The 13,258-nt window shown below is 46.5% G+C and overlaps 8 protein-coding genes across 8 annotated transcripts; 4 read left to right on the top strand and 4 right to left on the bottom strand.

Moving 5' to 3' along the window:
• Positions 1-214: 214 nt before the first annotated feature.
• CTR86 (Ctr86p) lies at positions 215-1,706 on the top strand (the record flags this gene model as incomplete). The annotated part of the gene is made up of 1 exon (XM_020217193.1): positions 215-1,706. One exon carries the CDS (start codon positions 215-217, stop codon positions 1,664-1,666), a length of 1,452 nt encoding a protein of 483 aa, XP_020069125.1. The 3' UTR covers positions 1,667-1,706.
• THR4 (threonine synthase THR4) lies at positions 1,661-3,306 on the bottom strand. The gene has a single exon (XM_020213184.1). It carries the CDS (start codon positions 3,245-3,247, stop codon positions 1,724-1,726), a length of 1,524 nt encoding a protein of 507 aa, XP_020069124.1. The 5' UTR covers positions 3,248-3,306; the 3' UTR covers positions 1,661-1,723.
• A 147-nt stretch (positions 3,307-3,453) lies between these two features.
• On the bottom strand, positions 3,454-4,928 carry RSC6 (Rsc6p). The gene has a single exon (XM_020215503.1). The coding sequence runs from the start codon at positions 4,880-4,882 to the stop codon at positions 3,524-3,526; it is 1,359 nt and encodes a 452-aa protein (XP_020069123.1). The 5' UTR covers positions 4,883-4,928; the 3' UTR covers positions 3,454-3,523.
• Positions 4,929-5,128: 200 nt separating this feature from the next.
• On the top strand, positions 5,129-6,481 carry CYBJADRAFT_168780 (WD repeat RBAP46/RBAP48/MSI1 family protein). The gene has a single exon (XM_020215502.1). The coding sequence runs from the start codon at positions 5,184-5,186 to the stop codon at positions 6,432-6,434; it is 1,251 nt and encodes a 416-aa protein (XP_020069122.1). The 5' UTR covers positions 5,129-5,183; the 3' UTR covers positions 6,435-6,481.
• A 106-nt stretch (positions 6,482-6,587) lies between these two features.
• MRPL50 (mitochondrial 54S ribosomal protein bL9m MRPL50) lies at positions 6,588-7,469 on the top strand. Its single transcript, XM_020215501.1, has one exon. The coding sequence runs from the start codon at positions 6,677-6,679 to the stop codon at positions 7,379-7,381; it is 705 nt and encodes a 234-aa protein (XP_020069121.1). The 5' UTR covers positions 6,588-6,676; the 3' UTR covers positions 7,382-7,469.
• A 55-nt stretch (positions 7,470-7,524) lies between these two features.
• On the bottom strand, positions 7,525-7,988 carry SMD2 (mRNA splicing protein SMD2; the record flags this gene model as incomplete). Its single annotated transcript, XM_020216914.1, has 3 exons — positions 7,525-7,647; positions 7,703-7,916; positions 7,984-7,988. The coding sequence occupies 3 exons, from the start codon at positions 7,986-7,988 to the stop codon at positions 7,525-7,527; spliced, it is 342 nt and encodes a 113-aa protein (XP_020069120.1).
• Positions 7,989-8,352: 364 nt separating this feature from the next.
• MCM5 (MCM DNA helicase complex subunit MCM5) lies at positions 8,353-10,768 on the top strand. Its single transcript, XM_020215500.1, has one exon. It carries the CDS (start codon positions 8,434-8,436, stop codon positions 10,582-10,584), a length of 2,151 nt encoding a protein of 716 aa, XP_020069119.1. The 5' UTR covers positions 8,353-8,433; the 3' UTR covers positions 10,585-10,768.
• YSH1 (cleavage polyadenylation factor subunit YSH1) lies at positions 10,619-13,110 on the bottom strand. The gene is made up of 2 exons (XM_020213411.1): positions 12,838-13,110; positions 10,619-12,785 (listed from the first exon to the last, which is right to left on the bottom strand). Exons 1-2 carry the CDS (start codon positions 12,847-12,849, stop codon positions 10,701-10,703), a joined length of 2,097 nt encoding a protein of 698 aa, XP_020069118.1. The 5' UTR covers positions 12,850-13,110; the 3' UTR covers positions 10,619-10,700.
• Positions 13,111-13,258: the final 148 nt, after the last annotated feature.

Below are 13,258 nucleotides of genomic sequence, written 5' to 3'. Positions count from 1 at the left end.
TTCCCATGGTTTATAGCATATCATATCATATAACATAGGCATGGAAGAATAATGTAGTTTAATGTCCCGATATAGTAATTATCCCAAAACGGGAAATTCCGACCGGTGAGCACGATATCCGACCCTAGCATAGACTTTTCCCGCATTATGTCTCAGATTCTAAGCTCATCTCGTCATCAAAAAGCATCAAATATTGGCATTTAGACCCTTAAAGATGAGTGTTCTGGAAGCTGAGAAGGTGCTGAATCGGGTGCTTCTGATTACAAAGTCCCCAGAGTCCTCGGAGGCGACTTTGAGAGATGTGCTGGGCGATTTGGGGCGAATCATACAGTCATCGCTACATGTTGAATCGCTGAGAAGGGAACTGTCCCAGAGCGAGCTGATTTGGAGGCTGGTACGTGCGAACCTGGAACAGACGCTGGCTGAGGATGAGCTGGTGAGCCTGCGTGTTCGTCTTCTGAGAGGCGTGGTGATCTTGGGCCGTAACCTGTTGTCCATGGATAGGGAAGTGGCTGAACGCTTGGAGATAAGACAGGTTGTGTTCTTCTTCTTGGACCAATTGGAGGGCTTGAAGACGCTGGATGCCGACGTGTTTGAGAACAGTGTTGTCAGTGCCTTCCAGCTGCTCTCAAACCTCACCGTGAACAAGAAAACACACGATCGCTCGCTGCTTTATGAGCTGGTTGAGCTGTTCAACAGGAAAGCACAGTGGTCTGAAAACGTTACGTTTACGGTTCTTTCCTATGTGAACAATGTGATCAACGACTCCGACCTCTTGTTCGAAGCATTGTCTAAGGGCAAAGGCTATATTATCATGATTGATCTGCTGAATCAATACGAAGCCCTGGATACGACAAGAGACCTTGATCGCAACGGGCTGTTGCTGGTGAAGATATTTTCTAAGCTGATTGTACATGAATCCTTCTTCAAGTTCACAATGAGCTATAACAAGGATGAAGACTCGGTGAGGTTCCTGAAGGTTGCTGAAGCTTTGATCACCAGTAAGAAGTCCTGGGAAGTGTTTGAACTGACCGTTATCTTATCATGGCTATGGGAGCTATACCAGAAGATGCTGGTAAAGGTACAAGACTTCTTCAACAAAGCTGAGGGCGATGCTAAGATTATCTATGAGGAATTGGTGATGTCGCTGGACTGTCTAAGCTCTCTTGTTCATTTCGAACACACCAGGAAGTTTCTTCTATCGTACCAAGGTGTTGAGATGCTCATCTCCCTTTTGGGGATCCTCCATAAGAACATCAAGCCAAAGAAGCTCAAAGACTCCGATAGAACAAAGGGAGCTGATCAAACCATCGAATACAGTAGCTTCCCACATACCAAATCGATGATAATTGAGACGTTATCGGCGTTGACGTATCAGAACTTTGAGGTCCAAGAGCAAATGCGTGAATTACACGGCCTGGAGCTTGTTCTCTCCAATTGCATCATTGACGATAACGAGCCCTTCATCAAGGAGAGAAGCATCGTATGCTTGAGGTTCCTGTTGTTGAATAACGACAAGAACCAGGAATTTGTTTCTAAATTGGAAGCTCAAGAAGCTGTACCGGATGAAACTCTGGATGAAGCCGGTTTTGAAGTAGAAATCGTTGATGGTAAGGTGAGACTCAAACAAAAGCCAAAGATCGAAGAACTACACTCGGAGTCATGATGGATGATATTTAGTATACTTATGTTACGAGCTTTCCTCTGTTCAAACCGTAAGCAATCAAGACAACTCCTTGACGATGGCTTGTTTGACCAATTCAACGTCAGCCTTTTCAACAAAGATTCTCTTCATCTCCTTGTTAGACAGGGCCTTGAGCTCATCTGGCAAGACGTCCTTATCGAAAGAGTAGCCTTCAAAAGAGCCAAGGGCATCGTTAACGGCATCAGCAAACTTGGCAGGATGAGCAGTAGACAAGGAGACGTACTTGACACCTTGAACTCCAGCAGCCTTGTCCTCGCCAATGGCTCTGTAACAGGTCTCGACACCAACAGCAGAGTGTGGGTCCAGCACGTACTTGTTTGGGTTCTCAGAGTAGACTCTCTTGATGGTTTCCTTGATCTGGGAATCGTCCACTCTCTCAGAACCAAAGTCCTTGCGAGCAGCGTCGATAACACTTGATGGAACTTGGAATCCACCGGTGGACTTCAATTCGGCAAACCATTCGTTGATGGTCTTACCAGCCTCCTCATCGGAAGAGGCCAGGTTGTTTCTGGCCAAGTACCACAACAAACGCTCGAAATTGGAAGAGATGAGGATATCCATAGCTGGAGCCAACGTTGCCTTAACATCGGCATCCTTTTGGTACTTTCCTGATCTGAGGAATCTGTCCAAGATGTCATTCTCGTTGGTGGCAATGATCAACTTATCCACTGGTAGGCCCATCTCCTTAGCGTAGTAGCCTGCGAGGATGTCACCAAAGTTACCACTTGGCACTGTGAAGCGAACCTTGACATCAGATGAGCCCAACTGCTTGATCAATTGGAAGTATGCGTAGAAGTAGTAGGTCTGTTGGGCAAGGATACGGGCCCAGTTGATGGAGTTCACAGCACCGATGTGGTACTTCTTGTTGAACTCCTCGTCACCAAAGATCTGCTTAACAATATCTTGACAGTCGTCAAAGGTACCCTTGACAGATAAAGTATGGACGTTGTCGTCGAGCACGGTGGCCATCTGAAGCTCCTGGATCGGAGAGATACGCCCAGTAGGGTAGAGGATGAAGACGGAGACGTCCTTCTTGCCTCTGAGACCGTAGATAGCAGCAGAGCCGGTGTCACCAGAGGTGGCTCCAACAACGGTCAAGATGTCCTTCTCCTCCTCTGGCTTGCCCTCGTTCTTACGGCTGAGGAAGTACTCAAAGAGGTTACCGACGAACTGTAGAGCCACGTCCTTAAAGGCATACGTTGGACCGTGGAACAGCTCCAGCAGGTACAGCCCGTTCTTCTCGTCAATGGTGTTGATCGGAGTCACCTCATCGTGTCTAAAAGTCGAGTACGACTTCTCCACGAGCTGCTTCAAGTCCTCGTCTGGGATCTCGGAGGACGAGATGTACAGTCTCAGCACGTTGAAGGCCAACTCTTGGAACGACAGGTCCTTCCACTTGCTCAAGAAGTCTGGTTCCAGCTGTGGAATCACGGAGGGAACAAACAGACCACCATCAGATGCCAGTCCCTTCAGGACAGCTTGTTCAAAGGTGAACGACTGTGGCTCGCTCGCACGTGTTGATCTGTAGGTCTGAGACGACATGGCACTGGTCTATCTTGTTTTGTACTCTTTGTTTGTAGTTGTAGACCGAGTTATCAACAGTGCAAATTGGCGTGATGATGACTCTTCGGCGAGGCCCTCGTGGACGTAAACGGCGGTAAAAAACTTTTCGGTTGGGGCAGCACGGGTTACGTAATATATTATCGCAAAATATAATATTATGGTTATATAGTATTATGTTATAACAACATTCGTTTATTACTCTTACGTATAGTGGTACAGTTTGTATGGGAGAGCAAAGGGGGAAAGAGTGACGCCTCATAGACGGTTTGTCTTTAACAGCACGTCGATGTTCTCAGCCAAGAGGTCGTCTGTGTAGAACGTGGATCTTCTGACGTCCTCCTCGTTATAGCCTTCATCTCCGCTTAGAATCTTCAGCAGCTTTGAATGGGACTCTGTGAAGGATTTGAGGAACGTTGCCGGGTCCTGGGATAGTTTGTCGTAGAACTGGTACTTTCTGTGCGAATTGTGCAGACCCTGGACACCCAGTACGATCTTCGTACTCAGCTCCTTTATGGCCTCGTCATGCTCGGTAACTAGCTTCTTGCTCTCCTCTCTGAGTAACTCCTGCTCTGCAATGTCCTCCACTGGAACTTCAACGTCGATGACAACGTCGCCCAGTGTTGAGGCCCTGTCAACCCTGATCTCGTACTCGATGCTGATTGGCTTGTTTGGGGTCAGATGTTTGGACAAGAGTGCTATTATGTCCTTGAAGTTGAAGCGTGGAACACCAAAGAGCTGGGAAAGGCTCTCATCACAGTTGATGACTCTCTTATCATCCACAGCTTGTAGGTTGTTCAGCTGGATGTATTGCCATATAGCGTACACAGCATCGTGCTGTGTAGTCTCCGCAACTCCAATCAAAGAACGCAGTTCTGATGAGGTTTGTAAGTAAATCGGATACTCCTTTGGCTGAATGGTGATTTTGGCCTTCAAGTTCTTTGCACCGTTTCTCTTGATATCGAGCCCATCGAATTCAGCTTGCTTCGCCTTAGGGTCTTGCTGTTCATGCCATTCAATGATATTGTCCTTTGAAGGTGGTTGTTGTGGTTGTTGTGAAGGCTGTGGTTGCTGTGTTTGCTGTGGTTGCTGTGGCTGTAATGGCTGTTGTGGTTGCTGTGGCTGTAATGGTTGTTGTGGATCTTGCTGAGATACCCCCGGCTGTGAGTCTCCAGCCAGAGGCTTCTTCTCTTCTTGAGGTAAAAGATCAATCGCAATACCGGTCACCAACGTACTGAACTTTCTTCTCGTGGCATCGTTGACATCCTTCTCGTTCACCAAGCGGCCTTCAATCCTCAACGTCCAGCTTGGCTCGCCGGAAAGCGCCTCACCTTCCTTCTGTTGCCATGGCTGGTTCTCGGCAATGTTATAAACAAAGATACGCAAAAGCTCCTTTTTCCGTGGAAACTTGTTGAACACTTCAGTCACATCCGAGAACTTACGAGCTGTGAGTATATCAATACGTTTTTCAGCGTCAACCAACTTTCTGTATAGCTCCAATTCTGGGATAAAAGAGTCCAAAGAACGACGTATGGTGATATCAGTAGGACGAATCTGAGCAGCAGAAACACCTTGTTGAACCACCTGCTGTGGGCCGTTCGGATTTGCTCTGTTCATCGCGTTCCCTGTCGTTTGAATACTGCTTGTTGATGTTGTTGTTGTTATTGATGATGTTGTTGATGATGATGTTGTTGTTGTTGTTGTTGTTGAAGGAAAAATCCGCCTGTGTACAACAACCAGAAGTGGTGTCTGGGTTATGTGATGTTAGGATGTTTAGGTGTCTGGGTTATTTGGTGTCTGGCTGTGAACGCGTCGATATTGCTTTTCTCTTCCGTTACACCATAAAAAGGTCTTAATACTTGCACTTTTACATCACACACCATCCGTTTCCCACCTGTTGAGTTCAAAGCTGATCAAGATGTCGTCTGTTGGTGATCAGGAAGAACCGCAAGAGGTCAACAAGGAGCTTACTGTGCAAGAAGAGTACCAGCTATGGAGGAAGAACTGTCCGGCGATGTATGAATTTGTCTCTGAGACTGCTCTAACATGGCCTTCCCTAACGGTTCAATGGTTACCTGAACCAATTGACGTTGTTGACGGTGGTATACCACAGAAGTTGATTATCGGTACGCATACGTCGGGCGAGGATACGGACTATTTGAAAGTGTCGTCTACGATACTGCCAAAGACACTGGTAGACGTTGATGAGCCAACCCAACATGGGGAGCGTGTTGCTGGTGAAGCCTCCGCTGAGGTGTTGAAGAAGCAGACCTACAACGCCCGTCTGAAGGTGACGAAGAAGTTTGAACATGAATTGGAGGTCAACAGGGCTCGTTACAACCCTCTTAATCCTAAGCAAGTTGCCACGATAAGTGGTGCTGGACGTGTTTTCATCTACGACATAACTGGGGAAAAGACACAGACTCCACTGGAATTGAAGCACCATACCGTAAACGGGTATGGTCTGTCGTGGAATCCGTTCATCGACGGTCAATTGCTGACGTCGAGTGACGATGCCACAGTGGCATTATGGGACGTCCACCAACCTGCAGCCCCGCAAAGAGTCTTTACACATCACACGGACATTGTCAACGAAGTTCAATGGCACGGGTTCAACAAGGACCTCTTTGGCTCAGTAAGCGATGACAAGACCATACGCATTGTCGATCTCAGATCGCATGACGATACACAGGTGTTGCAACGTGACTCTGCAATTAATACCATTGCATTCTCGAAGCACTCCAGCTATCTCTACGCCGTTGGGCTCGAAGACTCCACAATTGAGCTGCTCGATCTCAGAAACACAAAGGACAGGCTCCACACGATCGTGGGACACTCGGAGTCCATTTCATGCCTCGAATGGGATCCTCACAACGATGGAATACTGGCCTCGGGGTCTCAAGACCGTCGTGTTATACTGTGGGACATCAAGAAGATCGGCGAAGAGCAAACACAGGAGGACGAAGACGATGGTGCACCGGAGCTGTTCATGATGCATGCTGGCCATACCTCTTCCGTCACAGACATCAGCTTCAATTCGAAGATCCCATTCACTTTGGCATCGTGTGCGGACGATAATATCATCCATCTTTGGAAGATTTCACGCAAATTGACCAGTGAATACAAGGGCGAAGGACTCGACGACGTTGATGTGTACTCACTGGAGTGAGCTCTATATATAAATCTATATATAACTGTGTATTACTACTCTTTTACTGTTACAATAGACGTACTCATCGTTGTCCCAGCCTACATGCTGGGCTGGGACGCGGCGTAAATCTCAGCACACCGGCGTAAATTTTGTCTCGGGCCCCCGTTCGAAGGAGCACCGCCGGTGGAAAATTTCGTCGGCTCCATCAAAACCTTTCAACACCTCTACAACGATGAAGAGAGGTTCTCCCCAAGAAAGCGATGAGTTTTTTCCTTTGCAGAGAGCCTGTGCTCAGACGTATCCCACTTGTACGCTACTCAGCCCGTACAAAGAGAGAAAACAGGGTTAAAGTGCAACTGTTGAAGGACTTTGCACAATATGGTGCCAAAGGAGAGGTGATCGATGTGCTACCGGGTTTGATGAGAAACAAGCTACACCCTAACAACGGTGCGTGCTATATCATTCCGGAGCTGAACATGGGCCCAAAGATCCCAGTTGTGAAGAGGGAGGTTAGACTGCAACAACAAAGGGCCCAGCAAACCCATGTGGAACAACAGGCTGCGCACAAGGAGAGACAGAATGCTGTTGTGGACATGTTGAAGAAGAACAAAGAGGTCAAGCCAGCAGTCGAGCCTGTTGCCATTGATGGGTTGCTCTTCGACTTGCCAGAGGATGCTGTGGTCACTGGTGATGTTGTGGCATCCAATGGGTACTCCATGATCACTCTAGAGCTCGGCTTAGATACGCTTCGTTTCTCCATTGTCGATGGCCCGGTGTCAAAGACCGACATCGTCAAGAGAATCCAGGACAGCGTGGGATTTGCCGTTCCTGAGAAGGACGTACAAGTATCATTCAAGGGAGAAGACGTTGAGTCCTTGTCAAGGGCTGGAGAGTATCAATTGGTGATAAAGCAAGGAGGTTCTGAGAGTGTAGTGACAAAGAAGGTTCTCGTCAAGAAGGATTGATATACATAGATGAGCTGTCTCTAAAACCATGTACATACTTTAGCAACATAATCGTTTATACAAAGCAGTGGCGTTATGAATTATTATCATCATCATTCTGTCTCTATAGAAAAGAGGTGGAGCTCCACCATGTGTTTTATACATCAAGCAGCTTTCAATATCACGATAACGGAGTCTCCTCTGAGAAACATCTTACTGACAAACCGTTCTCTAGGAACCGCAACTTTCTTCTTCCCGTTGGCGTTCCTGGTGTTCTCTGTCCAAAGCTATACCCACTGGTTAGTAAGAGCATATACTCATCGCAAGATCGCAATAACTCACCTCTTTGACGTTCTCCAGCACCATATTCGAATGTCTGTCAAAGGCCCTCACCGTCGCCAGCAGCTTATGGTTGTTTCTACAGCTTATGAGCACCTGTGTGCCGTTCTGTACCGCATCTTGGAGAACACTCATAGGCCCATTGGCGAACTCGTACTCTTCCAGCCTCTCCAGCTCAGCATCTGTGAGTTCATTTCTCGGACGATCAACAAGGTCTCTGCGTTCTTCGTTAGTAACCAGTACACCAAGAAACCCACCACACCGCTCAACGAGTCACAACTCACGCCATCGTGTCTTCTCCACAAGTGTATAGATGGTGATTTACAAGGACAAATGGAGCATGGAGTCGTTAGAAGGGAAAGGCCATTTTGGCGGGTTTTACACTGAAAGTTTGAGAAAAGTTGCAGGTTTGAGAAGCGGTCGGAAGTGCCGCGTGCACTTCCGAGGGTATATTACCCAAATCGGTAGACTTCCCAATTCGGCATCTCTGTGGCTTTCGGGCCAACACGAATGGAATGAAAAAAAAAACTCCGTGCGACGCGAAAAAAAAAAGCCGTACGCGTCCGACGCGTACCTCTTTCCCAATGCGGAAGAAATTGGATGCGTTCTGTCAGGGCAAAGCTTTTTCTTTTTCCTTTCTTTCCTCTTCGCTCGCTCTCTTCATCAGTCTGCTAACTAATCTCTCTTCTCCATACACATTCGGTGACTTTTACGATACGAATAAAGAGCACAGCATGGATCGTGGTGAGGTATACGCAGCAAACGTGTTTGCTCCAGAGGAGACACTCCACGATACCAACCAGGAGTTCATCTCTGCTTTCAAGAACTTCATCTTGGAGTTCAGAGTCGGTACCGAGTTCATCTACAGAAACCAGCTGAGGGAGAACCTGCTGGTGAATGAGTACTCGTTGGTGGTTGAAAGCGACCACTTGATTGGCTACAATGAGACGTTGAATAAGAACTTGATGGATGCGCCTTCTGAGATGGTTCCCTTCTTTGAAAGGGCCATCACTGACGTTGCGAAGAGGATTGTGTACCTGGAGCAGTCCAAGGTCCCTGCCAACTTTCCCGTGTGTCAATTGATCCTGAGATCCGGGTCTTCCAAGCTCGCCATCAGAGAGCTGGACGCAGACCACATCTCAAAGATCATAAGGGTCAGTGGGATCATCATCTCCGCCTCCGTGTTGCACTCGAAGGCCACCAGTGTCCAGATCATGTGTCGTTCGTGTCGGAACACCATGAGATTGAACGTCAATTCCGGCTTCGGAGGTGTTACTCTGCCTGCTGTCTGTGCTTCTCAACCAGCTGACGGTGAGAAGAACGAATGCCCAAAGGATCCATATGTCATTGTCCATGAGAAGTCGCAGTTCATCGATCAGCAGACGTTGAAGTTGCAAGAACTGCCGGAGATGGTGCCCGTTGGTGAAATGCCTAGACACGTGCTGCTCTCTGTCGATAGAAGCCTTACGAACAAGGTCATCCCAGGAACTCGTTGTACCATCACAGGTATCTACTCCATCTACCAGGCAAAGGTCAGAGGCGCAGGGGCAGTGGCTATAAGAAATTCCTACATCAAGGTCTTGGGTATCCAAACTGATGTGGATCACAACGCAGCAGGTAATGTGATATTCACGGAGGAAGAGGAAGAAGAGTTCATGGAATTGTCCAGATCTCCACATCTATACCAAACCTTTGCCAACTCCATTGCGCCATCGATCTACGGAAACAGTGACATCAAGAAGGCCATTGCATGTCTACTGATGGGTGGCTCCAAAAAGATCCTTCCAGATGGCATGAGACTAAGAGGTGATATCAACGTACTGTTATTAGGTGATCCTGGTACTGCGAAGTCGCAGTTGTTGAAATTTGTCGATAAAGTCAGTCCAATCTCTATCTATACCTCTGGTAAAGGTTCCTCTGCTGCTGGTTTGACCGCATCGGTGCAAAGAGATAAGAACACGAGAGAGTTCTTCTTGGAAGGTGGTGCGATGGTTCTTGCCGATGGAGGAGTCGTGTGTATCGATGAGTTTGACAAGATGAGAGATGACGATAGAGTTGCCATTCACGAGGCAATGGAACAGCAAACCATCTCCATTGCCAAAGCAGGTATCACGACAGTGCTGAACTCACGAACTTCAGTCATGGCTGCAGCAAATCCTAGATTCGGTCGTTATGATGAAATGAAGTCGCCAGGTGAGAACGTGGACTTCCAAACTGCAATTCTCTCCAGATTCGATATGATCTTCATAGTGAAGGATGAACACAACGAAAGAAGAGATATCTCTATTGCTAATCACGTTATGAACATCCACATGGGGAAAACAAACCAACAGGAAGTTGATGGTGAAATTCCACTAGAAAAGATGAAGAGATACATCTCTTACTGTCGAGCTAAATGTGCACCAAGACTCTCACCTGCTGCTGCTGAGAAGCTGAGTTCCCATTTTGTTGAGATTAGAAAGCTAGTCCATGATCAGGAAGCTGAAGCAGATGAGAGATCTACAATTCCAATCACGGTCCGTCAGTTAGAGGCCATCATCCGTATCTCGGAGTCTTTGGCAAAGCTGGAACTCTCTCCTGTTGCCAATGAGAGCCATGTTGATGAAGCCATAAGATTATTCCAAGCATCTACCATGGATGCAGCTTCACAGGGTATCACTGCTGTCTCTAAAGAGACTCAAGAGCAGGTGAGAAAGATCGAAAGAGAGATTAAGAAGAGATTACCGGTTGGTTTCGCAACAAGCTATGCTACTCTGAGAAAGGAATTCGTTGATGCTAAGAACTATAGTGCCTTGGCTCTTGAGAAGGCACTCTATGGTATGGAGAGGCAAAAGTCCATACAATTCAGATTCCAAAGACAACAGGTACTTAGATCTGGTATCTAATGCGACTTCAATTCACTCTACTTCTATTCTAATTCTTTTCACTCAATGGTATATATACGGTATTGGTCTTCAAAATCTACAACCTTTGATCGTGTAATTATAAATTGTGCCTTCAATTAAACCTTCAAACCCTTTCTTTGGGCCAATGGTGCAACCAGCTCAGTGGCTCTATTGAGAGCATTTTCTATTCTTCCCTTCAAAACATTGGATGAACAGGTGACTGTTAAATTCACGTAGTCCACTTGTGCTTCACTCTTACCAATCTTAATAGTGGCACCTGATTGGTTTTCGTTTGGTGTGAAAGCATCGCCAAATTGTGCTTCTAATATCAGATTTATTCTCTTAACCCTTGTTGTCAAGGACGCATCAGCGAGTACAGGAGCGTTGTCTGAATGTTGACAAGATTGAGAAGACATCTTGACAGATGCGGGTGAGGAGTCAACTGACATCAAGATAGCGACAACGGAGTCAGCAATGGTGTCGTTGATCACACCAGAAACCCATTCAATTGTACAGATAGAATTGTCAAAGTTCACTGTGACCTCATTCATAACCTTCACCTCGTACTCGTCCTTTTCATCGATAAGAACCTCGACATAGCCGAACATCTGTGTGAGATGCCATTGTATCAAATCTCTGCCGGCATCTACACGTATTGTCTGTCTCTCCTTCACCACGGTAGATGTCAATCCAGCATACTCCCTAACGTCGTCAACTTTCATGAGATTCAGGTCAAAATCCTTTGCAATCAAAACACCGGTGAGAACTTGTTTGTCTTTATCTTCAACGATAGAGCCCATGGCCTTTGCAATAGTCAGGCCTTTGAACTTTAGGCTGAGTTCATCACAATTTCTAGGGTTATACACCTTGACTTCCTTGTCTGTTCCCTTGAATTTAGAGTACTTTGATAGTAACGCAGATTTCAATCTACCCATTGGGTTGGATTCACCATGGACAAGGATGATAGACTTTGGATCAACAAGTTCAATGAACTTCGAGTTCTGTTCGTAGTCAACGTGTGCAGCGAAGGAAATCTCTTCAATGTTTATTCTTCTTGGGATCATCTGTTCTGGGTTATTAATCGACGGTATCATATCCGGCTCTGTGATTAACGTCTTTGCAAGCGTACCTTCCACGGAATAACCGGTCAAGATCACAGAATTTCTCGAGTCAGGGGCCCACTTCTCCAGTAGTTCCCTGGAGACACCGTTCTGTAGCATACCAGGACTTGCCACAACCACTGTGGGTCCAAAATCTTCAAATCTATCCAAATTTTTGATGTTTTTAACATGTTTGAACAAGAATGGGTTTGTATTTTCATCTCTGAAGGCCTTTCTGATGTTATCGTTCATCATATTGACATAGGTTTGGAAGACAGTTAAACATTTCTTTGCCAATGAAGATGCAAAGTATACACGGACGTTTTCCAGATCTTGGTGATTGGACCAGTATTCGTCTAGGATAAGGAGCAGCTCTTGTGCGGTTCCCAGGGCAAAGACTGGCAGTAGGACATTACCACCTTTGACCAGTGTGGAGTGTATTAAGTTCGTCAGTCTGAGCTCCTTTTCCAGTCTCGGTTGATGTGTAGCTGTACCGAAAGTCGACTCAGTAATCAAGATATCCGGTTTCGTAGGTGGTACCTCTGCAACGTTCAAATGACGACTCTCTTCTCTTGAGTAGTCACCTGTGAATAAGATCTTCAACCCACTTATTTCAATCATATACATAGCAGCACCAAGAACGTGGCCTGCGTGGAACGCAGTGAATCTTATACCGTCAACCTCAATGGTGGAATGATAATCAACGGTTTCAATTTTGTCAAAGGACTCCAACAGATCTTCATCAGAGTACAATGTATTTGTAGAGCCAATCGACGTCACTTTCACAAAATCAGTCAGCAGCCAGCGATAGATGGCCTTGGTAGGATGTGTCATGAACACCCTTCCCTTGAAGTTGGTGTGTTGCATCACATATGGAAGAGAAGCAGCGTGATCCAAATGGAAATGCGAGATGAGTAATATGTCCACAGTGGCCAGGTCAAACTCATCGTAGAAGGGCAGAGCAGCAATACCACTAAACGCCGGGTGAACACCGGCGTCGAGCATGATCGTCTTACCTTTGTACTGGATGATGTGGCATGATCTTCCAACTTCGGAACCGCCTCCAAGTGCAATGAACTTGAAGGAATCTGTATCGTCAATCTGAAAACGTTAGTAGTTGCTCTGTAGGCTGGATAGCATGTCCCATACTCACTTTGTTGTCCATGATCTTTCTTGGAACTTTGCACTGCTTATAGGGCCAATGATTGGGTTACAACGCTGAACAGCCAAAGTGTTGTTGGAATGTGGTTTCTTCTCTATGGAAATTTTTTGTTCAAAGATCTGCCAGCTTATTGAGCAATTCGTTCTTACAAGCCCCCTTATATAGCTGGTTAGATGCAGTTCAGCGAGTCCAAGCGTACCTCTGATGACTGTACGCGATGGTATTACACTGTTTACCAGGTCAAATGGGTTGAATGCTCGGCAGCTAAAGGTAAACAAAGTGTTGATGTTGTGTGAAATGAAGAGAAAGGACCGGATGGTGGCAGTGCTTATATAAGATCTTATGTAAGATGGTTACATAAGATCTTACGTAAGCAGATGTTGTCCGTACCGTCCCGTCGGGCTCCCCGTCG

The sequence above is a fragment of the Cyberlindnera jadinii genome (genome assembly GCF_001661405.1).
Source record: "Cyberlindnera jadinii NRRL Y-1542 unplaced genomic scaffold CYBJAscaffold_12, whole genome shotgun sequence".
NCBI classification, from domain to species: domain Eukaryota; kingdom Fungi; phylum Ascomycota; class Saccharomycetes; order Phaffomycetales; family Wickerhamomycetaceae; genus Williopsis; species Williopsis jadinii.
Note: the sequence above shows the minus strand (reverse complement) of the source record. Positions and strands in the feature narration are given on the sequence as shown.

Bases quoted from the DNA above. Each gene is read 5' to 3' on its own strand.
- CYBJADRAFT_168780 (XM_020215502.1), top strand. From the start codon at position 5,184: ATGTCGTCTGTTGGTGATCAGGAAGAACCGCAAGAGGTCAACAAGGAG.
- RSC6 (XM_020215503.1), bottom strand. From the start codon at position 4,882: ATGAACAGAGCAAATCCGAACGGCCCACAGCAGGTGGTTCAACAAGGT.
- MRPL50 (XM_020215501.1), top strand. From the start codon at position 6,677: ATGAGTTTTTTCCTTTGCAGAGAGCCTGTGCTCAGACGTATCCCACTT.
- MCM5 (XM_020215500.1), top strand. From the start codon at position 8,434: ATGGATCGTGGTGAGGTATACGCAGCAAACGTGTTTGCTCCAGAGGAG.
- THR4 (XM_020213184.1), bottom strand. From the start codon at position 3,247: ATGTCGTCTCAGACCTACAGATCAACACGTGCGAGCGAGCCACAGTCG.